Consider the following 23,276-nt stretch of genomic DNA (forward strand, 5'->3'; position numbering starts at 1 on the left):
CACGCGCCCGTACGGTCACTTTGACCCAGAGCACAAAGGGCCATCATCATCCGCCCATGCAGGCAGGAAAGAGCTTGAGGGTCAATTGAAGCTCGAGTCACAATACGACTCCGAGACTGGACCCAAAACAATTAGAACGGCAAATGCCCAAGGGCAAGAGATAAAAACAACTACTACCTGCCCGCACGGGCACAAAAAATTCGAGGACAAGAAGGCTCAAGTCGGAGTCCGACTCGGAAACTAAGCCTAAACAGTCGGGCCAAGCACGGAGGCCACATCACCTGTTCATGCCAATGATCGCACTTAAAGAGCCCCCGGGTCTGACCGATCCCTTTTGGACATATGAAGATCTCGCCAAACACTAAAACCAACCTGCCCGATCAAAAGCAATAACAGAAAAAAGGTACAAGGAAAATAAAGATTCAAGTTTCTTCTTATATATTACATGCACGAAAAAGCTCATTCTCCACCTACAGGCATGCCCTACATATATCAGAGACAAAGCGACAAAATGGCAAAATCTACACTCTGCACTAAAGGGCTACAGTTTGACAAATTCGCCCTCCGCAACGTCAACAAGAAGTGACAGAGCGTCACGCTCGTCCGCCCTTGCTCGAGCCAATTCCTCCGAGAAAATGATGCCCCTTGCACCGACCTCCTCGAGTACCTCTTTCCGGGATCTACAACGAACATATTCCTCGATCCTCTTCTCCCTGTCGGGGGCTCGCCTCAGCTCAGCTTGGGCATCAACAGCATCTTTCGTACGAATCGCCATCTCACGATCAGCCCTAGTTCGGCTTAATGCCATTTTTTCTCGGGCATCAATTATCTCGGCTCTGACCTTCGAGAGATCAGACTCGAGTTTCCCAAGCATATCCGCTTGAACTTTGGCATTGTCATGAGTCAAACCGAGTTGGACCTCGAAGGCTACCTTAGCCGAGGCGCTCATCTCCTCTAAAGCTCGAGCCTGCACTTGAGCCCTTAGCTCCTCGCAAGCAACTCTGACGCGGTTGACGTCGCCTTTGAGGAACTCCAAGGCCTCCGCCTTTTTCTGCAACTGATATAGCAAAAGGGAGTTAGCCTTGAGGTTAGAAATGAGCGAAGCACGTACTACAGGAAGTTACCTACTCCATCAAATAACTCTCATAGTTCGAGCTTCGATACGCCTCATATTGCCAATGCTGCAGCTCAACTTCCTTCTCCTTTCTAAGGAGCCTAAGGGATTCGCCCTTATCCAGAATTTTCTGGAGCTTGGCCCCTTAACAGAGTAGCTCAGACCTAAGCCTATCACAGGCCTGCACAAGAAAGGTTCAATAGAGGGAGGAGGACACGGGATACAGGGAAATTGTGCATAAACTCACCACAAAGTGAAGCCGACGGACTTCCTCGAAGTCAGAAAACACTCATGTTGATCCTGCCCCTGCAGCCCCAGAAGAACCGACCTCGGGCACGACATGTTCGCTCAAAGGAACCACCAGCCGGGAGTCAGGCACTCTGGGAGCAGAAGACTCGGGTGACGCCCCTTCCTCGTAAGTGTGAGCCCGACAAGCACCGCTAAAGGCTCCGTCGTGCCACGGGTGCCAATCCCTCTTATTGCCATCGTCCCTCGGGCCGGAGGCCAACGATTCCTTCCCCTCTTCAGAAAAATATTGCCTCATCCCAAGGAACCACCTGATATCTGCAAACGGCAAATCCAGTGCAAATGAAAGAGGAAAGTATTACCTCGGGTATACGAAGGCAAGACAAATGCGGCATATGCACATACCTTGGTATTACGCCCCCATTTGGTATGAAGCACAACTCGCCACCTGCGCTCGCCGCAGGACGAATGGGTCACCAGCCTTCGGACCCAGCCGGGCAGATCATGGACTTCAATTGGCATCCACGAAGTTGCTGCAATAAGGGATACAACATTATTACTCAGTTGGTTTTCGCTATATGCGGAATTTGAAAGCGCCAAATGCCTCGCTCACGTGCATGATTCCACCCTTCTGGAAATGGCAAAAACTCCACAGGGATAATATCGGTCGTCCGGACTCGGATAAACCAACTAGCCCACTCTCGATCCCCGCCTTCCTCGTTATCAACAACAAAGGGCGTGGACGAACGACACCTCAGAGTTAGCAGGCCTTGATGATAAAAGGGCTGATATAGCCTGACAAGATGGTCAAGCGTGAATTCAAGCCCAGCTTTCTCCGCGAAGAATCTTATCATCAATGTCGTTCGCCAAAATGACGGATGAATCTGTGCCAGGGTGACCCGATACTTCGAGCAAAAATCAAGCACAACCCTATCAGGGGGGCAAATGTAAAAAGGTATAGGTATACGCTCAAAAATCCATCAGTGGAGTCCGCGATGCCCTCATCTGGGGAAAGCACCTGCAGTGTTATCCCCTCGCTCCACCCATAGTACGTCCTCGCCATTTTCAAGTGTTCCTCTCTTATCTAGGACACTGTCTCTAGAGCAAAATCCCTCAGTTCCTGAGCATCAGGAGCAGCGCCCCCCCATCCCCTGACGGATCGGCCCCCAAGTGGTTTCCATGACTATGGTGAAACTAATAGGTCAAGGCAAGGGCGCGCACCAACACTTTTTGCGCCTAAAAAGATGAAGTACCCCGTGCCAAAGCAGAAAGGCGGCTATTTGAAAATAGTAAAGTCTTGCGAAGGAACTGAAGCCGCCCCACATATATGCCAGAAGCAGCGACAATTTGCCTGCTCGAGGCAAGCCCCGGGAAGCCAACAACCTCGAAACAAATCGACGGATCGGTACCTGATCCAGAAAGCACCCTTCAACGAGGAGTCAAGACTCGAGGGGCCATTCATATTATCTCCAAGCTCGAGGCAGCACTATACATCAAGAACCTCCGGCCCAAAGAAGTCGGACCTCAGTAAGCTTTAAACGCTGACACTCGACGCAAGGCAAACACCTGGTCTCGTGATCCCCTCTTTCTGAAAAGAGGAATAAACACAAGAAGCTCCAATCACGAAAGCTCTACGAAGGTCTGAGGAAGCGCCCAAATATATGTAAACTCCTCAGCAGAAGTCAATCTTATACATTCTAAAAGGGTTATCTACATCAAGATCAAGAGGGACCCCCGGGTACCCGAAGACTGAATGACGAGCGCAGTTGATGCGTCCATAGAAAATCGAACCGACGATGGTACCTGCACCTTGGGAAGTAAGAATCAGGGAGTGCAATAAATGAGGTCGAAAAGCACGAGCCTGTGGATGTCCCATCACCGCGAAGCTTACGCTAGGGGTCACATCATCGATATGGCATCGCCGAAAGAAGCTCGAGGAGTCAAGTGTCAGAATCATTTCCCATCACTTCATTATGGGAAATGCGGAGACTATCTGTACGCGGCGAAATCAGAAGACTTGATTTCTTGCTATCAAGACATTTCAGAAGCATGTCTTGGGACCCTGAGGGTGGGAGGCCGCGATCGAGTTCTCGGCCTCAGGGCTCGTCGAAGCCCGACTCGGAGGAAACAAGGAACGAATCTAGGATAGAGGGGCAAGTCCCCTAGGCACATGGCTACGTCTGACAGGCCCGGCTTATCTGGAGCCTATGTTGAGGCATCACGTCTAGTCGTCCCATCCCTGCATCTTTACATTTAATGCACTCTGTACCATACCGTGTTCCCTCGCCTATATAAGGGGAACCCATACCATTTTGTAAAGGACTGATGTTGCACCATTTCTCCACAAGTGCAATAATATCTCTCTCTTTTTTCTTCTAAGTTGTTCTCTCTCACTAGCCCGAGGCCGTTTTAGCATTTATCATTATTTTACTTGTTCTTCACTATAGCATTCAATATTGGCAGTATAGAGCCTTGCTCGATCATATCTCTGCCTGTTACCCCATTCCCGACTGCCCTCGGTAGCCCAAGCTCGGCTCGAACCTTGGCCCCAAGGCCCCCGTCGACTAGCTTTGCATCTGGGCAACAGGCCCCTTTAGTTTGATTACTGCCTCATTTTAGCTCGCTTTTCATCATTATACTTAGCATTCTTAGCATCAACTTCTCTCGGGAATAGATCACGTATTTTTAGAATCTCATTTACAAATTTAATTGTTGTTATCATTTCACGGTAAACAACTAACTAGAGAGCTAGTTGAGAAATCATCAAGGGGAATGGGACTATGGCCGAGAATAAGTCATTGTAACGGTAACTCTACCTAGAAGACTGAAGATCCCAAGATCTAGGTTCAAGGAGATCAAACAAAGTCATTAATGATGGTTCAACATTGTCAACTAAAATTTTGGTCCATTCTCGTGATGAGACAATGTTTAGTACCAAGGATAAAGCATTAAGGCTTTTTAATGATTTCTAAATTTGATACAGGGTATATCAAATAGTGTATCTATAGGATGGCACATTTAGGAATTACCTATGTAAGTGTGAAGTGTTAGCCGCTTCAAGGAGAATTTTGTAAGGCCAGTTCTCTATGCACTTATGAAACCAGGCATTATTCATGGCTGAAACGAACACAACAATGAGAACTAAAGACGGTTAAGGGTTGGTTGTGTGACTTATGGTTGTCTAGGTATACACTAAATATCGACGGTTCAAAGATATCAAATCTACCGGTTGAGCGAGTATATCCGACATAAGTTCACTACAGAAAGTTCAAAGGGCTACTTATCCAGATGCAATAAATCATTGCTTGCGAATCACAAAGTTTTTCATGCATATTTCCGTGATATAGTTGTTCCCCATTCATGTGGGGGTTGTTGAGGTTTTAAGCTATATTAATGCTTAAAATAGGGTGAATAGGAAATGGAGGAAAATAAATATTTTAAGTGAAAGTTTAAGTTTCCCTCCCTTGACAAAGGGACATTGTCCCATATTGGAAGAGGAAGAGGTTTTTGATGGGTATATAAGCAATTGCTCTTATTCTAGCTCTTAAAGAGTTGAGAAGAAAGCAAGCCTCGCGCCGTCGCCGTCGTCGCTCGCTCTGCTCGGCTTCGGATTTGGTCAAATGATCGATTTATTGATTGATTAATTTTTTGGACCAAATTTATTTGTTAATAGTAAAATATTAACAGAAATGTTATTAAATATCCGTTTTAATAACAGAATATTAATATTAAAAACGAATATTAATATTAAGCACATTGTCAGTTTTCCACTTTTCAGTTTTGTAACTGAAAATTAACCTTCCTCTTGAATTCCCGGTTTATTATTGAGTAAATAGTCATTTATGTTATGGCATTTATGCTATGGCCATTTTGAATAAATAGTCATTCTGAAAAGTTGCATCTCTTTAGTTTTCAGCCCAACATTGGCTATAAATACAACTCCATTCTCTCAGAATTTCCATACGATTTTCTGAGTTCTCCTCCTTTCTTCTGCATTGTTTTATTTTCAAAGAAAACAACAGTAAGTGTGATTTGCTACCGAACTTTGTGTTCGCTGAAACACTGGGGTTTGAAGTACCACTACATCAGTGTGTAATTCGTTCTATCCTAGTAGGAAATAATCCAAACCTTGAGTACTAGAAGAGGATTAAATTCCTTAAGGAAACGCTGTGAATTCAGTGGGCTCTGATTAACTTTTGTTTCATTTACATTTTCTGTCGATATGTTATTCTATTTTTTCCAGAATTAGTTTACAAATACAGTTTGTTAATAATAACTATGTAAGGAGGGAAAAAAATAGGGACAATGAAAATCGAATTTGCAAATTGTAAAAATCTTTACAAGTAGGACTTAAGGTGTGTTTGGTACGATTATCTTTTGAATTTTTTTTTAAGACAATAAGTCATCGTTTGATCACAAAATATATTTCTATAAAAGGAAAAAGATGATCTCATTCACTTGCTAGTGAATTTGTGGAACGCTCATTTACCCAGGAAAACCAAAAAAAAAAAAAAAAAGGAAAACACGCTCATGCTAATATGGGGCTGCAACAAAACCTCTAGATATTTTTTTGCTGACTCGGACATTATCCAATTAAAATTGGGAAGCGAGGACAAGAAACTCGGTATACAAGGACAAAACCGTCATTTCATAATGACATACTCCGTCTTTAGTTCAAAAACAGCCAATGTGGGGTCCAGCTAAGTTTTCTCGAAAACGACTTCCTCTCCCTCCAGTAAAAAAAATACCCCCAAATATATAAAACTAATCACACAGGAAGCCACGTGTCCCTATATCGGATCCGAGAGAAATCAAATAGATCCGCCCTACTCAATTCAGCGCCCGTATTTAGATTTACCTCCACGTCAAACAATTCACTCCGACGTGGCACCTCGCCTGGCCTCTTACACAGCCACGTCATCACGAATATAATATCTTACCTTCTAAATTTCTCTCTCATCTTTTGCTTTAGCCTATCGCCGTTTCTCAACCAGTAAAAGACCTCCAAAAATCCCCTTAACAAATTTATATTTTTCCCCCATAAAAAGCAAACCCTAGAAGAAGAAGAAATTCGAAGAAAATGAGTCTACAATAGTGGGATGAAATATTGAATTTGGACTTTATACACAAATTTGTTCGTCCCTTTTGTTTTGTGAACCAATTGCAGTAGTAGACAGTATCAGTGGAAGCTTCTCTTTCTCATTAATGAGGTCCATAAGGTAATTTTCTGGAGGATTTGCAGTGTTTATTCTCTGAAAAATTGTTGACTTTGATTTGTTCTCTCTTTTTTTTTCCTTCTATGTTTGGGGTTTCGTTTCTATTTCTTTTTAAAATTGGAATATGGACTAAAGCTTGGATTTGAGTAATGGATTTGTATATTGAGTTTTTGTGAGTTTTGTTGGAAGATGAGATGCATTGTTTCCTATAGAGAAAGTTGTTTTTGTATATAAGATCTTGATTTTAGCTTGATGCTTTGACTCTCATGTGAACGGAAAGCACCGAGATTTCAACCCAGCACAGTTAAGTTTTATGTTGCTGTTCAGTTGAGTTCACTTTTTGCTGCCTAATGGAGAAGAAACGTAATTAGTTGCTTTTACAATTCAATGGAAGCTTGTGATCGATAATTATTTATTTTATAAAATATTGTTCTGTTTATAGATCCATCTCAAATATTAATAATAATTATATGAAGCTTCTATGTGTATAATATTTACATGAGGTGAGTTCTAAGGAGTAATGTGGTCAGTGAGGATTCATGTTGTCGACCCCAACTTATTTGGGACTTAGGCATAGTTGGTTTTGTAAAAATAAAAATCACAATTCATATAGTCTACCCCACCTTGTTTAGCACTTAGGCATAGTTGTTGTAAAAATAAGAAGCTTGTGATTCATGATTAGGCCCAAGTTCGAGGATATACATTAGAAAGTTTTCTCTATCAATTAAAGATGAGCTTATTCTGATGATAATGTAGGCAGGGGAAACCGGGAGAGGAGGTTGTTGTTGGGTGCATAAGGTTGAGCCTACTTGATGTAGGTTTTCTTTGGGGTTCCATTTTGTAACTGTTTTTTCACAGTTTAAGAAACATGCTTATTTTGTGTAATGTAAATAGCATTAGTTGGATATTTGATTATTTATCCCCGTGTATGTTCCATTTATCAGTTGTTTATAATAAAATGTTGACATTCATGCATTTTGGTTAAGGACTTGTTGAAGAGCCGTTTCATTGAAAGGTTGGTACTTGAAGACAACGTTATGTGCAACTTTTCTTCTAAATTAGACGTTTTTGCACCGACTCAATCCGCTGCCTTATTCATCATTGGACTTTTTGAATCTGGTTGATGAGAGGAATTCGGATGGACTCAAATGGTCCCCCAACTAAAGGGTTGGTGGAACTCAATTGTCATAGCATACAGGATGGCCAGAATGGAGTGAGGGATGGAATTACTGGTGAAGGACAGGGGCTTTCAGAGGAAGATGAGTCAAGGATTAATGAGGATGTCGAAGGTGGGAATGAAACACAGAGGGATTTGGTACATGTACAGTCTGTTCTACAAACACAGCAGCAACAGCCTCAAGGGCCTTTGGTTAGGTGGGACCGTTTTCTTCCAATTAGATCCCTCAAGGTTTTGCTGGTGGAAAATGATGATTCAACTCGTCATGTTGTTAGTGCATTGCTTCGAAACTGCAGCTATGAAGGTTTGTTCTTATTGCTTGCTTTTCCTAAAACTGTCATGAGTACCTCAGCAGAGGCAACTTTTCTTCTATCCAGTGTTTGGTGTGTGTGCACACATAACATATGCATAAGTTGATATTAGCTTTGTACCAGAAACTTGGTGTTGCCATCTCTTTTCCTGTTATGAATTTTTATGTTTCAGGCCACTCTCGTGCTGAACTTTGATGTTACAGCTGTTAGTCTTGAGTTAAGGGTTTTATGAAGTTTCTTGGCTTCTAAGATACATTAAATTTTACGTTTCTAAAACATACACTTGAAATTTTACTCAAACATCAAGTGAAACTAAATATACTTCCTTTTCCTTTCCTTTCCTGATATTTTGAGCTGTCAATGTTTCCTGGATGGAGTTACTGAACAATCTTACTTAAGATATTATTTTCTTGCTGTAAAATTTAGTTTGAACTGACAATGTAAGGAATAAGAAATTCCGGATTATCTTGTAGATTTAATAAGAAATACAACCCGATTTGATACCAAATAATGTAGCGTATTGGAGGTCATACTCTTGTAACGTCAGATGAGAGAGCAACAACAACAACCCAATAAAATCCCACAAGTGGTGTCGGGGAGGGTAGTGTGTACGCAGACCTTACCCCTACCCTGGGGTAGTAGAGAGGATGTTTCTGATAGACCCTCGACAATATATCAGTACCATCAACAGAAAATCATAGAAATAATGACAGCATCATAAGAACTAGAAAATAGATGAAAAACGATAACAATAACCAATAACCGGAAAATATATGAGAATTATTATTATATTTGTGATAGTTTTTGAACAACATAATAAGTTTATTATTTTATGCAACTTATCCCAGTCCCTGTCCAGACCCAATCCTTATCCGGTCATCTGCTTATTTTATAGAGGGCATGCTTTACCACATTCCTGTAGTGAATTATTTGATGAAACTATCCAGCTAATTCATCTTCATGCATCTGGTGATTTCCTGGAAATTTGGATTCTTGTCTTATCAGATTACCATATTGCCTTGTCCATCCAGTCTAAAAATTATCACATGGATGAAGTAGAGCGCAGCCTTGGTTTAACAAGTAGTTTAGTGTTTGGGAGATTCTATCATTATGATTTCAGATGAAAGAGAACGAAGATTTTTTTTCTGTTCCTCCAGTTGGCAATTCTCTCTCTGATCCAGCTCCATGCATCACATGATATCTAGCTTTTTGGATTTCTAATGTTCGAGTCACAAGGTGACGTCGAATGAACTTCACGATGCAATTTAGAAAAAGTCAGTTACTGTTTCTTTGGGTTGACGTATAACAGTTATAAGAAGGTGTATGTTGTGTCAATATTTTTTTCTTTGAAAGTTATAGTAGCAAAGTTCTTTCAAAGGGCTTTCAGGTTCAAATCCCAACGGCGATAAAAACACTAGGTAGGGGGTTTCTTTCCATCTATTCAAGCCTTGATGGACATAGTTACCGGCACCTATGCTAGTGGAATGTAGGAGGTATTCTGTGGAATCAGTCAAGGTGCGCACAAGTTGGCCCCAACACCAAAGTTATTAAAAAAAAAGTTCTTTCAAAGGGTAGCAAGACAGTAAGTTTAGTTTCGGAGATTCCGCAGTGCTTTGAAAAAACTTTTGTGTCATTAGCACTGCTGCTTTTTTTTTTTTTTAAATTTCATGCAGGAGTTGTCAAGTATTTTATGTAAGTTTAGTTTTTCAGTCAAAAGACAGAATCCTAGTCTTTGACTATGCTTTTTTGGTTTATACTACAGTGAAGTAGATTAGTATGCATTGTACCATCACCGGAAGAATCTAGTATACCAACTATCTATTATACTCAGAAGAATGTGAAAATTGAAATACAACATGATTGTAAACAACTGAATACAAGAATGCTGGGTTTACAAGAAGATCTATTAAAAGTCCTAATTTTTATACGCCTTCTTGATGATCTTACACATAATCCCTTGGTTCTTCCTCCTTTCTAAAATCAATTCGCCCATTTGCTATTAAGGCTGCACCCATAATCTGTCTTCCTCTCAAAAAGCCATTTGTGTTCTGGAGACTAACTTGGGGATCTCTCTTTCTGTAAGTAGTTTGGCAACTATCTTGTAAAGGCTTTTAATTATACTAATGGATCTAATATCTACAGGTTCTTTGGCATTCTTCTTTTTGGGAATTAATACTAAGCAACTATCTAATATCTACGAAGAGCTTCCATGTTTTGTCTTGTGGTGTTTGTATTGTGTTCCTATTCTAACCTTAACTTTTCCCTGAGCCATCTTCTTGCTTTAACTGCATGCGCATAAATTCCTGGTGCTTATTCAATGTTCTGTCTTGTAGTGTTTGTATTGTGTTCCTATTCTGTCCTTAACCCTTCCCCGGGCCATCTTCTTGCTTTAACCGCATGCGCAGAAATTCCTAGTGCTTACTCTTAAGAAGTTTTGCCTTCTAATTTGTTTATTTCCTGCAAAATCTACCCGGCCTGTGTCATAAGAGAATTCAGAGATGATAATTTTGTTTCTCTGATTCCTCTGTCTTGCACAATAGCTAAGCTCTCACGAACATGAAGTTCTGTATCACAGAGCATTTGTGTGGCTAGTTTGACTCCATCTGTTATACTTGTTATTGGCGCTCTTGGTTGTTGTGATCATCATTAGTAAGGCCCATAAGTCCATAAAAGTATCCTTGTGCTAATCGACAATTTTCTGATGTAGTTCCTTCTCCTTTCCACCCATTTGTCCAAATGTCCGTGGTTGAAAAAATGATTGATGAAAAACATAAATCTATAATCAGATGCCAAAACGAACTTCTTGCCAGACGAAAAAGACCAAACCAGAATTCAAGAGAGAAGTTGGACACACTCTAATCTTTTTTTCTTTCTCTCTCTTCTCCTATAAAATTGTTTGTTCTCGTTCAAAACATTCTCTCTTATGTAAAGCACTATCATCATGTAATGACTTTATTGCTTTTCAACTTATTTGAAAACTTTGGGTTTCCTTGAGGCTCAGTTTCAAAGGGAGTTCTTGACCATCTAATGACTTTATAACTTTTCATCTTATTGGAAAATTTTGGGTTTCCTTGAGGCTCAATTTCAAAGGAGTTCTTGACCAATTGAAAAAAATATTAGCTAACTTTTGGTGAGGTGTGCGTTCAACTTCTTGAAACCTTCATATTTATCATTTGTTTCACCTACTAGAATTTTCTCCCCTCCTAGTGCACCCATTCTTTCAATATATGTCTTGAAGGCACTTTGTTTTAAGAATTACGATGTTGAGCCCGATCAACCCGATAGTAAAAAAAATGTTGTAAATTGAGAAAGTCAATCATAGCACCTGACTCTTAACAAATATGCCCTTGTCTTGTTGAATCAAAAGCTAAACAAGGATGTACAATTAAATTCCAGGTTTAGAAGAGAAATTAGTCAAGCCTTTCTTGTGTCAAGCAAAGAGGAAGTCTGTAGATCTTGGCATGCACCTTCAAATATTCAGAATGAAATTCCATATTCGATGAGAGATTCTTCATGTACGAGGGTGCGAAAACTCAGGTAAGGACTGCGGGAGGAGTCTCGGATCATTTCCCAGTGGAGATGGGGTTGCATCAGGGATCGACTCTTAGCTCATTTTTGTTTGCCCTGGCGTTGGATGTGCTGACGGGACACATACAAGGGGAGGTGCCATGGTGTATGCTATTTGCTGATGACATAGTTCGGATCGACGAGACGCGAGGCAGAGTTAACGCTAGGCTGGAAGTTTGGAGACAGACACTCGAGTCTAAACGTTTCAAGTTGAGTTGGTCGAAAACAGAGTAATTGGAGTGCAAGTTCAGTGATGTGATGCACGAAGCAGAAATGGAAGTGAGGATAGATACTCAAGTCATCCTTGAAAGAGATAGTTTCAAGTATTTTGGGTCTATTATTCAAGGCAACAGGGAGATTGATGATGATGTTACTCATCAAATTGGAGGGCGGTGGATGAAATTGAGGCTCGCTTCAGAGGTTTTATGTGATAAGAATGTGCCACCTAGACTTAAGGGCAAGTTCTACGGAGTGATGGTTAGACCGACTATGTTGTATAGGGTTGAGTGTTGGCCTATCAAGAAGTCCCATGTCCATAAGATGAAAGTAGTTGAAATGAGGATGTTGAGATGGATGTGTGGACATACCAAGAAAGACAAGATTACGAATGAAGTTATTAGGGACAATGTGGGATTGGCCTCTGTGGAGGACAAATTGCGGGAATCGAGGCAGAGATGGTTCGAGCATGTGAAGAGGAGAAACATAGATGCTCCGGTCAGGAGGTGTGAGAGGTTGACCATGGCAGGTTCGAGGAAGGGTAGGGGTAGGCCTAAGAAGTATTGAGGAGAGGTAATTAGGCATGACATGTCATTGCTTAAGCTTACCGATGATATGACTCACGATAAGAAGGTGTGGAGGTTGAGGATTAAGGTTGAATGTTGATAGTTAGCAGTGTCTTTCTCCTGGGCTTTCCCGTAGTACTAGGAATATTGTATTTTCTTATTCATGGTTCAGTATTATTACATGATGTGTCATTTACGTCTGTTACCATATTACATTATTGTTACTATTGTTTGTTGCTTGGTTGCTTTATTTTCACTGTTCCCTAAGCCGAGGGCCTTTCAGAAATATCCTCTCTATCTTTATAAGGTAGGGGTAAGATCTGTGACTCTGCGTACATATACCCTCTCCAGACTTCACTTATGGGATTACACTTGGTTTTTTGTTGTTGTTGTTGTCGATTAGAGATTCTGCAGTGAAGGAATAAGGTGTTGACATCTTCTTCCTCTTTGCAAAGAGAGCATCTATTGCATTATGGGAAACATTATCAATTGTTGGGAAATGAGACATTTCCCCTTAAGCAACATCTAAGAGAATCATTTAACAAAAGGACATTACTATCCAAGTAGTTATCCAGGGCCAAGGAATCGAGCTTGTGAGTGAACCCTGAAGGGAATAATAGCATCTGTTTCAGCACATGAGAACCCTTTTGAATGTGGTTTCCAGAATATATAGTCGTAAGCTAAGTTGCTCGGACTCAGGTGGGGGTGTACGATACAGGTGCAAATCTAGAGATCTGATCCTTCATGATCTAAATTTAAGATTCGGGGATACAAGTGTGAGGATTCGGTTAAAAATAATTCAATTATCAAAAAATAGAATTATAAAAGTATTGCCTAAACTACGAGACATATTAATACTATAAGAAATAACCTTTGCATAGTTATCTTTCATTTACAATATAATTTTGCATTAGAACTCTAATTCTTATAGGAATAGATCTCTTGAAGACTTAGCAATGTGTCAAGCTTTCACTATTTTTTAATGGATAAACGCAAGTCTCATTTTTGAACTCTATACCCCTGAAATTTTCGGATTCCCTTCATTGAACGCTCATCTGTCTCGAGTCCCTCTTTGAAGCTCTCTTCTTCTCTCTCGCAAAAAAAAAGAAAAATAGGGAAAGAAGAAGTATGAACTGCAGGATCATTCAAGGCTTTCCCCAACTATGGCATATGTCAAAGTTACTCTAACTTTTGTCTTGATTTCAAAAATCAAATTGTATCTTGTCTCGAAATCCTCCCTAGCTTTTGGTCAAAGTACCCAATATCCATTGACCAGATCCAGTACGGATTCCACGCTCACACCAGTGCCGGTGACATGTCGACACGTGCGACATCGAAACTGATGAGTCCGATCAACTTAGATTATGAGGATTGTGTAGTGGATTTTAGGAGAAGGTGCATCAATTGCATGTAGTCTTCAAGAGAATGGTAAGGGGGATGAAAATGTTACACATAAAATCAAAATAAGATGGTTGAAATAGAGAAGTGTTACCGGAGTTTTATGTGATAGAAGGATACGTTTCACTTCTATGAAACGATTATAAGACCAGTATAACTCTGGAGTGAATGTTGGGCCGCTAAAGATATCAAGCAAAATTAGTTTGGTGATATTGGTGTGCGGTCATACAAAATTATGCAAGATTAAAAGTGATTACATTTGGTATAAGATGCAAGTGATGCATATAAAGGATAAAATGAGCAAATGTTGTTTGAGATGGACTGGTTATATCCTGTGTCGACCTCCTTAGATGCACCGGTTCATAGGTACGAAAAATAGAGCATAATGGAAGAAAAAGATCCATATAGGTGATACTAATTAGTTCGAAGTATGTTTTGGTCATGTTAATGCATCCGCTTTAGGTCTCGTGTTTTCTAGAAGTCCTTTAATCTTGTCTGAAATTTAATTGCCAGTAGAAAACATAAGGAACTTGTGGTACTTTTTATTCTTTTTTCTATTTTATTTTGTATAATATTGGTTTGAGCTGAGCTGAAATAAAGCGATATGGCCAGTGATGATTCATATAATCAATCGCAATTTGCTCATGATTGAGGTGTAGTAGTACTAACGGTTGTTATATGCATCATAGTTTGAAGGTTATCTTCCCTCGGTGGAAGCTACACTATAATTATAATACTTGTCCTTCAAAATCCCCCTTGTCAAAGGATCTGGATGGAGTAATTTCCTACTATATGTACAAGTAATCTATATATGTGCAGCTTTACTTAAGAACAAATATGTGCATCTTTTTTATTCAGAAACCTAAGAAGACATTATGCATCTCTTTTATGCTTCTTTACTTGATGCTCTGAAAGGAGCACTTGAGCCCCAACCATCATTTGCTTCCATTACTCTCTTTTCTTATATGTTTACTTGCCAAGTAAGTTGGCGTGCTTGCAAAGTGAAGCAGCTAAATATGCATAAGAGGGTACATATTAGAGGTCGAAATTCTAGTTCTCAGATAATATTTCTTTTCGTGGATATCTCTTCCGATTTTTGAAGCTCAAAATTGTTTGAGAGAGAATCAGGACTTGCTTATTTTTTATATTCTTGATTTGTTCTTGGTCTTGTTGATATTCTTATCAAATCTATTACGATGAAATAATGGCAGTTACAGCTGTTGGAAACGCCCTTGAAGCATGGAGGATTCTAGGAGATCTTGCTAACCATGTTGATCTAGTTCTGACGGAAGTAGCCATGCCGTATTTGTCAGGCATTGGTCTTTTGTCAAAGATTATGAATCACAAAACTCGCAAGAATGTTCCGGTGATTAGTGAGTATCATTCCCACATATTTATTTTGCTTACTAATATTCAAATGTTGCTTAATATTTTGACAATATGATACTTTTAAGTGCTACACCTGATGAGTTTTGTGTGCAGTGATGTCTGCTAATGACTCTATGGGTATCGTCTTTAAGTGTTTGTCAAAGGGTGCGGTTGACTTTTTAGTGAAGCCTATTCGAAAGAATGAGCTAAAAAATCTCTGGCAGCATGTTTGGAGGAAATGCCATAGTGTAAGTTTATGCAGTCATCTTCATTTGTAACTGGAACTTTATGGAATGCCCTCCTAAACCTCGGCACTGATCCTTGGTTTGGAAGCACCTTATTTGACTCCATTTGAAACTGGAACTTTTTAACCTGTCATTCTTGTAGACCTCTTCTCTTCATGTTGTTTTAGAAAGACACTAGCAGGAAGTGCACATTGAGTAACCCATTTTGCATTGATTTCTCATCCTCTCCTCAGTCAAGTGGAAGCGGAAGTGAAAGTGGCATACAGACTCAGAAGTCTACGAAATCTAAAAGTATTGAAGGATCGTTGAATAACACTGACAGCAATGATGAAGCTGAGAATGGGAGCTTTGATCTGGATGACCGGGACGGAAGCGACAATGGAAGTGGCACCCAGGTATTCTTTCTTCACGGCTATAGTTTGGCATGACTCTCTTCTATCAGTGGTCTCTTATGTCTCTTTGCATTTCCCCCATAGGAAAAGGAGGGGGACAACACAGTTTGTTCTTCTTTTCAAATAGTATCTTAAGTTGGAATAATTCAAGTAAAAGGAAGTTAATAATTTTTAGTTGTCAGACATTTCGTTGAAATTTCGTGTCTTTCTCAAAATTCTGGGTATCTTGATGGCATGACCAATTCATTAATACATTGTATCATACAAATAGCAGCTTCAAAATCTTGGTAGTCATTGCTCCCGCACAATCCCACCCACCAGGTTTTTTCAATAACTTATTTCTCTCATGGCCAATAGGCTACTTTACCCCCTTCTCCAAGCAGCGCGTGCAGATTAATATTTCTCTAATAGCCCACATAACATTCCTTATACAAAAGTGCTTTTAAGTGGTCATTTGCTTAACGAACATTTCTAGACTTAATGCGATAGATAAGCAAACAACAACAACAAGCCCAGTGAAATCCCACAAGTGGGGTCTGGAAAATTGTCCAGATATATACATTTTTATATATGATTGCCCTAGTACTTCTAAATAGCTCTGTAGAATGATGTGGTCAGCCAATTTATGCTGGCTTATTTACTGAGATCTCTGGCATGATTGTTTTGGATAATGTTAACTGTTTCTGATTATATAGAAAAGTGATCATATACAGTTCATCAAATTGTCAAAGTTGTCTGTTTTATTGAACTTGTGACTTAGGTCACATGTTCAAGCCCTGCACCATGCGAACTAAGCTTGGTATTTGAGTGGAGAAGGGTAGAAAGGAGGGGCCATTTCCTCGAGTTTCAAAGGCTGCAGTTGGTCCTAAGGGTTGGCACCATACAAATTTCTCGGTCATAGAAAAAATCAGTTTTATTGAGATAGCAGCTCAGCCTAAGAGTGATTGTGACTAATGAAAATGACTAAATCAGAAAAAAATGGATTGGCTCATGCATAATCCAAATGAAGCATGGTCTTGATCTCTAAGATTCCCATTTTCTTTGAGGAAAAAACTATAGGGTATCTGACAGTTACCTCCAATCTAGTTTAAGTAATTGCACTACCACTTATTCTTTTGCATAGATTCCCACCCCCTATCTTCGTTATAAGCTTGACCAAGAAAGGCTGATTCTATCCCTTTATCTTTTATTTATTGGGTTGCGCACGTGAGCCTTTCCTTCAATTTGATAGAACTTGTACTTACCTATTACGATATCCCCTTAAAAGATATGCTTAATAAAATGTTCCTATTATACTATAGTTATAATGAATTGAAAGATTAAAAATCTTTTCACATTTTATGAAAAAACAAATAATTCATTTATGTGTTGCGTAGAAACCTCTGCATGTAGATGCCTATAAAAGCAATGGTATCAAAGATGGACCGCTTAAGCTTTGAAGAAGGCTTGCAGGCCTCGCGATTCGCATCACTTAAGCAAATGCACTAAGGTGTTGGGCGGTGCATCTTGACAAAAAATGGCTAAGTGGATTAATTTATAAGATTCAGCCTCTCTTGAAAAAGCCTAAAAGGTGGCAGTGAAAAGGTTAATTCCTTTGTTGGTGGGAGGTATCATGGGGAATTAGTCGAGGTACGCGCAAGCTGGCCCGGACACTACAGTTATAAAAAAACAAAAAAAGAAGAAAAGGTTAATTCCATGATAGCCGCTCAAACTTGCCATGATTTGTAAGTTTGACACTCCAACTAACCGTATTTACACCTCTACTTGGCATATATGTGCCCCTTGAATACAAGTGTCTGACATGGCAAAGTGTGTGCGTGAAAGCTAAGTTGCGCAGACTCTTCATTTTTGAAGCCGAACCCGTCTTGATACGACACTGGGACGGGTGCACGTTTGGTATTCGGTCAACCAACTTCAGATACTTTAACCGGTGTCGATGGACAAATTTGTGGGGGGAATTGAGATTTTGGTTTCTCAAAATAAAAGATAAAACACTTTTAAGACATGAAAAATAGCATACCTTCAATATTATAGCCCTTTTATCTCATATTCACTGCTTCATATTTCAGGCCAGACACAAAGAAACCAAGAATTCAAAGGGTTGTGTTCTAAGTTTCTGACTTCTGGTAGACAGTAACTCAAAATTTAGAATATCTTTATAGCTCTATTTTTATAATTTTGAATTTTCTTAGCCGAATCGCAGCACCCGAATCCATACTTGGATCCGCACCCCCGAATGTTAAAATTTAGATTTTCCTGAATCCGACTCTCTGATCCGTACCCGTATTGGATACCTGCACCCTAGTCCAAGCAACTTAGCATGAAAGTCCATTTGAGCTCGTGAGATTCTTTTAAAACTAGTTGAGATGTGGAAATAGCGCCCTATTTATCCTTATTTTTCATTTTATATGCTTATGTTTCAGTTTATATCTGAAAACAATCCTACGATTTCGATATCTCCTACCATCTACGGCTCTCTAAAAAAATGGCCATTCCAACCTAGACTAATAAAAAATGGTAGTTGGCGCCGAACTTCTCCGCTTGTGCAGATAACTTCCTCCTTTCATATTTTATCCGACGCTACTTTTACCGGTACACCAACAACAACGACAAAAGTGAGAAGAAGAAGAAGAAGGAGAAGCAGAAAGTTAAGGAGTTTTGACAGAACCCAACACAACATCGAATTTCAAGCTTAAAGCTGAAACCAGAACTAGAAATCACTTTAGATTCATACAGGAAGACCTATAGAAATCTCAAAAACATCAATTTCAAACTTAAAGTTGAAACCCAGATCTAAATGAAGGAAGAACAGGTTGCTCGCTAATTTCTGCCTGATTCTTGCGGTGGGTTGCATTGGAAAGATGCTCCGCCGAAGAGTTGTTTAGCGCCTTTTAACTTAATTCGGCTGCTGACATCATTTTTCATCGGAGAAACAAAAGAGGGATATGGTGGTGAGGAGTAGAGGATGATTATATGAGAAGAAATAATGAAAAAGAAGGAGGATGGCCTAGCGGTGGGGAAAGGGAGGGGACTTATGGGCGTGGGTAATAGGTTTTGTCTTTGTCTTTCTCTCTTTTTCTTAGTTACACTTCTTATTTTTTCTTTCAAATTACACCTGTCGTTAAATAATTAGTTCGCTTGCCGTGTCAGTCAGTAGCAAGTGTATTTCATGCATTTGGTCTTATAGACATGGGCACCTTTGTCAAGGTAAAGGTGTTTACATGGTCACTAGGAAATTTAAGATGTCTAACTTACAAATCATGCCAAGTTTGAGTAGCAATCAAGGAATTTAGCTTATTGAAAAATACACAGCTAATAAAACAAAGCATTAATTGTTAGGCAAATTTTGGTGAAAATGCTAACTAGGAATATAAAATTAGAAATTTAACATTGGACAACTAAATATTAAATTTAAATTAGAAACTTAGAACACATTTGCATATAAATAAAAATCACCAAAATATTCTTTGTTTGGCTAAATGAGTAATATATTCATGGTTGGTTCAATTTGGGACAACTCAAAAATTGACTCATCCAAATCATTGGGTTAACTTGGACGCCTAATACGTCAGAATCGATCAATAAGAAAACTTTGTCAACAAATAGAAGTTAAATTTATTTGGTTAGTTAGGGGTATTTTTGTCAACGTGTCCACTTACTTTTACTCTTTAAACATAAGAAAAACATTTGTTTTGGTTTGTGGCTGTATCTCTCTGTTCACACACTTTCTCTCATTGTAATGGTTTTGACTTGGGTGGTTGGTTCGTTTTGACCCATTGTTTAGTCGAAATTGACCCAACCTATCTTTGACTCGAGTAAACTTTTAGCTTGGATCATGACGCATTCATTGTCTAAACCAGCTTTAAGCCTTTAACGCACCAAATTTAGTTTGACCTGCCTAATTGACACACAGACCATGAACAAGATAATTCATTTTGCATATTTATGGGCATCAGAAATTGAATTGTATGGTCATGTGTGTATATTCTGTCTAAGTTATTGTAGCAAACTCCGGAATCGTAAACTCCCAACATCCCAGATCCAACTTCTGATGTTAGGAATGCAGATAGGTTTGCAGTAGCTTTCGTCCATTATAAATCTTCTTATTATTATTCCTTTTTTTTTAGCAGAGTTCGTGGTCCAAAAGGGCCATAGAAGTTGACAGCCCCCAACCCATGTCACCATGGAATGAATTGGCCGATCCCCCTGATAGTACTTGTGCCCAGGTTGTCCATTCAAGGCCAGAAGCACTTAGTGCTACCTGGGTGCCTGCAACTGCCCCCAGAGAGTGCCGCAATGAGAAGGATGAACTTGGTAGGTGTGGCTCTTCCAAGCCCCATGGGAATAACAAAAAATCTCAGATCAAATTCTTTTTATGCTGTTTACTTTTGCTATTGCGTTTATCATTCAATCCATTATATATATCTATGTTGTGGCTTACATCTCAGGAAATGCTAGAATGGGTAAAGATTTGAACATAGGTGTCACTAGTGTTCCAGAGCTTGAAGGCCGATCAGGTAAAGCTATGGATGATTTAGCAGCTCCTATGAAGGACAAACGTTTGGAATTAGACCCCAAGGATAGTGAGAAAATGGTCAGAAACCTCAAGCACAACAAGGAAACATGGGAAGATGACCTGAAAGACATGGATGTTGGTTATAGGGGTGATCACACCAAAACCGGTACTCCTCTGGTAGAAAGTATGGCCAATGAAGTTCCGAAAGATCCTTCCAAGATCACAAACATCAAAGAAATAGCCACCTATGACAGTAAAGGCATGCCTTCTCTTGAACTTAGTTTGAAGCAGCTTCGAGATGTTGGAGAAATTGGGACCAGTGTGCAAGAGCGCAATATACTCAGGCATTCAGACCTTTCAGCATTCTCTAGGCATGTGATTCAACTGTTACTAAAACTCAATATCCTGAAGAAACTACAGTTGCTAATTGAATCTCTTCACATGCAGGTATAATGCTCCTGCTTCAAATGCTAATCAGGCTCCAACTGGGAATGTGGGCAGCTGTTCACCAGTTAATAATAGCTCAGAAGTTGCAAAAACAGAATCACTGAATAACTTGCGTTCAAAGTCAAGCAGTACCCCTAACCAGCGCTCAAATGGAAGTAGTAACAACAATGACATGGGCTCCTCGACAAATAATTTCTTTGTCAAACAAGAAACATTAACTGACAAGCCAATAACCAAACCTGCAGTCAATGCCCATACCTGTTCCGCATTTCAACCAGTGCAACATGGTCATAATTCTTCTCTTCAACCTATGGTTCCAGGAAAACAAGATGCTGCAAAGGCAGCCCTGGCCCAAGCAAGGGCGATGCAGCAGCAGGTCCAAGTTCAGCACCACCATCATCACTACCATCACCATCACCACCATGTACTTGACCTGAAGCAGCAACAACAGCTGCTTGACACTGATGATTCGACCATGAGAAATGCTGTTGGAGCTGCTCCAAATTTCGGAACATCTGACATGGTAGGAACTCCTGTTGAAGGAGACGCTGCTAATTATGGAAGTGCATCAGGAAGTAACAATGGAAGCAATGGGCAAAATGGAAGCAGTGGCCAAAATGGTAGCAGCACTGCTCTAATTGCTGAAGGAACAAATTTGGTTGCTGAAAATGAAGCGGGTGAAAAATGTGAAATTGGCAGCGTGAGTGGAAGTGCAAGCAGAAGTGATCACTCGGCTCAAAGAGTGGCTGCTTTGATTAAATTCCGGCAAAAGAGGAAGGAGAGGTGCTTTGAGAAAAAGGTAATTGTGACTGGATCATTTCTATGATTGCAATACATGATTGAAGTCCTGCTTAGATCTAACCAGATTCTGTAGTTTGTCGAAATCCCACTTAAGCTTCTTTTTATGCCTTTCAGCATACCTATTCCCATTACTTTTTTCTTTATTTTTCCTTTTTATCATAGTACATTCTTGCATTCAAAAATTTTCACATGAAGTCAACGATGCAACTTTGCCTGCTACGTCTAATCAGTGAAATGATAAGTTTTTTACCATTTAAACTTTGATTCAAACTGTTTAGCATTTCTTGGTGTTGAAGCAATTGAACAGTCAATAAATGACAGAGCAAAACTTATCTGGATTATCTTTCCATATATTTTAGGTCCGGTACCAAAGTAGAAAGAGACTCGCAGAACAGAGGCCGCGTGTGCGAGGGCAATTTGTGCGTCAGGATGCAGACAAAAATAAAAGCAATGATGATTCCTGACCCCTGCCGTTATGCTTAGATGGTACATGTGAAAATGAGTTCAAGAAGCTTTAGCTTTGATCGCCAAAGGTAGGGAGGAAGCAGTTTGGTTCCAAAGCTAAAATTTATTTAGTTGAGGTATTGCTGTCTTGTAATAATTGCTTATTGGAGATCATATTAATTGGGGAGTCCTATGAAGACATCTTTGTTATATAGTCGGTTTGAAGATACTTATATTTGGACTTGTAGATGTTGGGATCCCCTAATAAAATGCTTCAATGTGCTGTGTTTTCTGGTGTGCTCAAAACTGCTTTTCCAAAGTCCCTCGTGTACTGTTTGTGTTTCATTTTCATATTACTTTTATCCACATCTCATTTTATACTCGAGGATGTTTAGTTCTTTGAAACAGTTGACTTTAGTTTCTGAAGGGTTCCACACAAAACTGAAGTAAAGTACAGACCTATTTCTCAGAATTAACTCTTGTTCGAAGGGCAACATCACTAGGAGGAAAGTAGGTTTTTGGTTTGTTTTCTTAATTATCTTTTGGCTTTTCGAGATTGTCAGTACATAATTACTGTTTCCTATACGGGGAGGAAGGATATAGCCCGTTTGGCCAAGCTGCAAAAATCAGCTTATTTTGAGAAGTTCTTTTCTCATAAGTACTCTTGGTGATAAGCAGTTTGTGTTTGGCTAATTAGTTTGAAAAGCACTTCTGAGCAGCAATTAGTATTTGGCCAAGCTTTAAAAAATTGTTTCTAAGTGTATTTTTCTCAAAAGTGCTTTTGGAGAGAAGCTGTTTTTTTCTGCTTCTCAAAAACTGCTTCTGCTTCTCCTCAAAAGCATTTTTTTTCCTTCCAAAAGCTTGGCCAAACACCTCAATTTTTGGCCAAAAGTGCTTTTGGCAAAACAAAACAAAAAACACTTTTGGCCAAACAGGCTATTAAGATGTCCAGAACCTCACCTGTTAGTGAAATAATGTGCTATCACTAGGGGATAAGGTTCTGTGGCTGTTTATTCTCAAGTTTTTCACTCTTTGGCAGACCATAAAATGAAGTGTAATATGGACAGTAAAACACTGGTAGCGACAATGCAAGAAAACATCTCTGAGGAAATATTATATTTCCAAGGCTTAGAGTTACCTCTCAAAGATTTGATAGGCCACCAGCTGAAAGCAGCATTGAAATCCCTAACAGGAAAACGTACGGTCTATAGAAAAAGTAATAAGAGTTTAATAAATTTAATTTAATTTAATA

The 23,276-nt window shown here is 39.7% G+C and overlaps 1 protein-coding gene across 2 annotated transcripts; it reads left to right on the forward strand.

Annotated features, from left to right (window-relative positions):
* The first annotated feature begins 6,318 nt into the window (after positions 1-6,318).
* LOC107783525 (two-component response regulator-like PRR37) lies at positions 6,319-22,330 on the forward strand. 2 transcript variants are annotated; one of them, XM_016604504.2, is made up of 9 exons: positions 6,319-6,579; positions 7,563-8,057; positions 15,023-15,184; positions 15,294-15,427; positions 15,658-15,819; positions 19,944-20,130; positions 20,265-20,703; positions 20,780-21,578; positions 21,940-22,330. In XM_016604504.2, the coding sequence occupies exons 2-9, from the start codon at positions 7,700-7,702 to the stop codon at positions 22,042-22,044; spliced, it is 2,346 nt and encodes a 781-aa protein (XP_016459990.1). In that variant the 5' UTR covers positions 6,319-6,579; positions 7,563-7,699; the 3' UTR covers positions 22,045-22,330. The 2 variants fall into 2 exon arrangements, with proteins under 2 accessions (XP_016459990.1, XP_016459991.1); XM_016604505.2 differs by having other exon boundaries at positions 19,947-20,130.
* The last annotated feature ends 946 nt before the right edge of the window (positions 22,331-23,276 follow it).

Source organism: Nicotiana tabacum, chromosome 11 (assembly GCF_000715075.1).
Source record: "Nicotiana tabacum cultivar K326 chromosome 11, ASM71507v2, whole genome shotgun sequence".
In the NCBI taxonomy this organism is placed as follows: Eukaryota; Viridiplantae; Streptophyta; class Magnoliopsida; order Solanales; family Solanaceae; genus Nicotiana; species Nicotiana tabacum.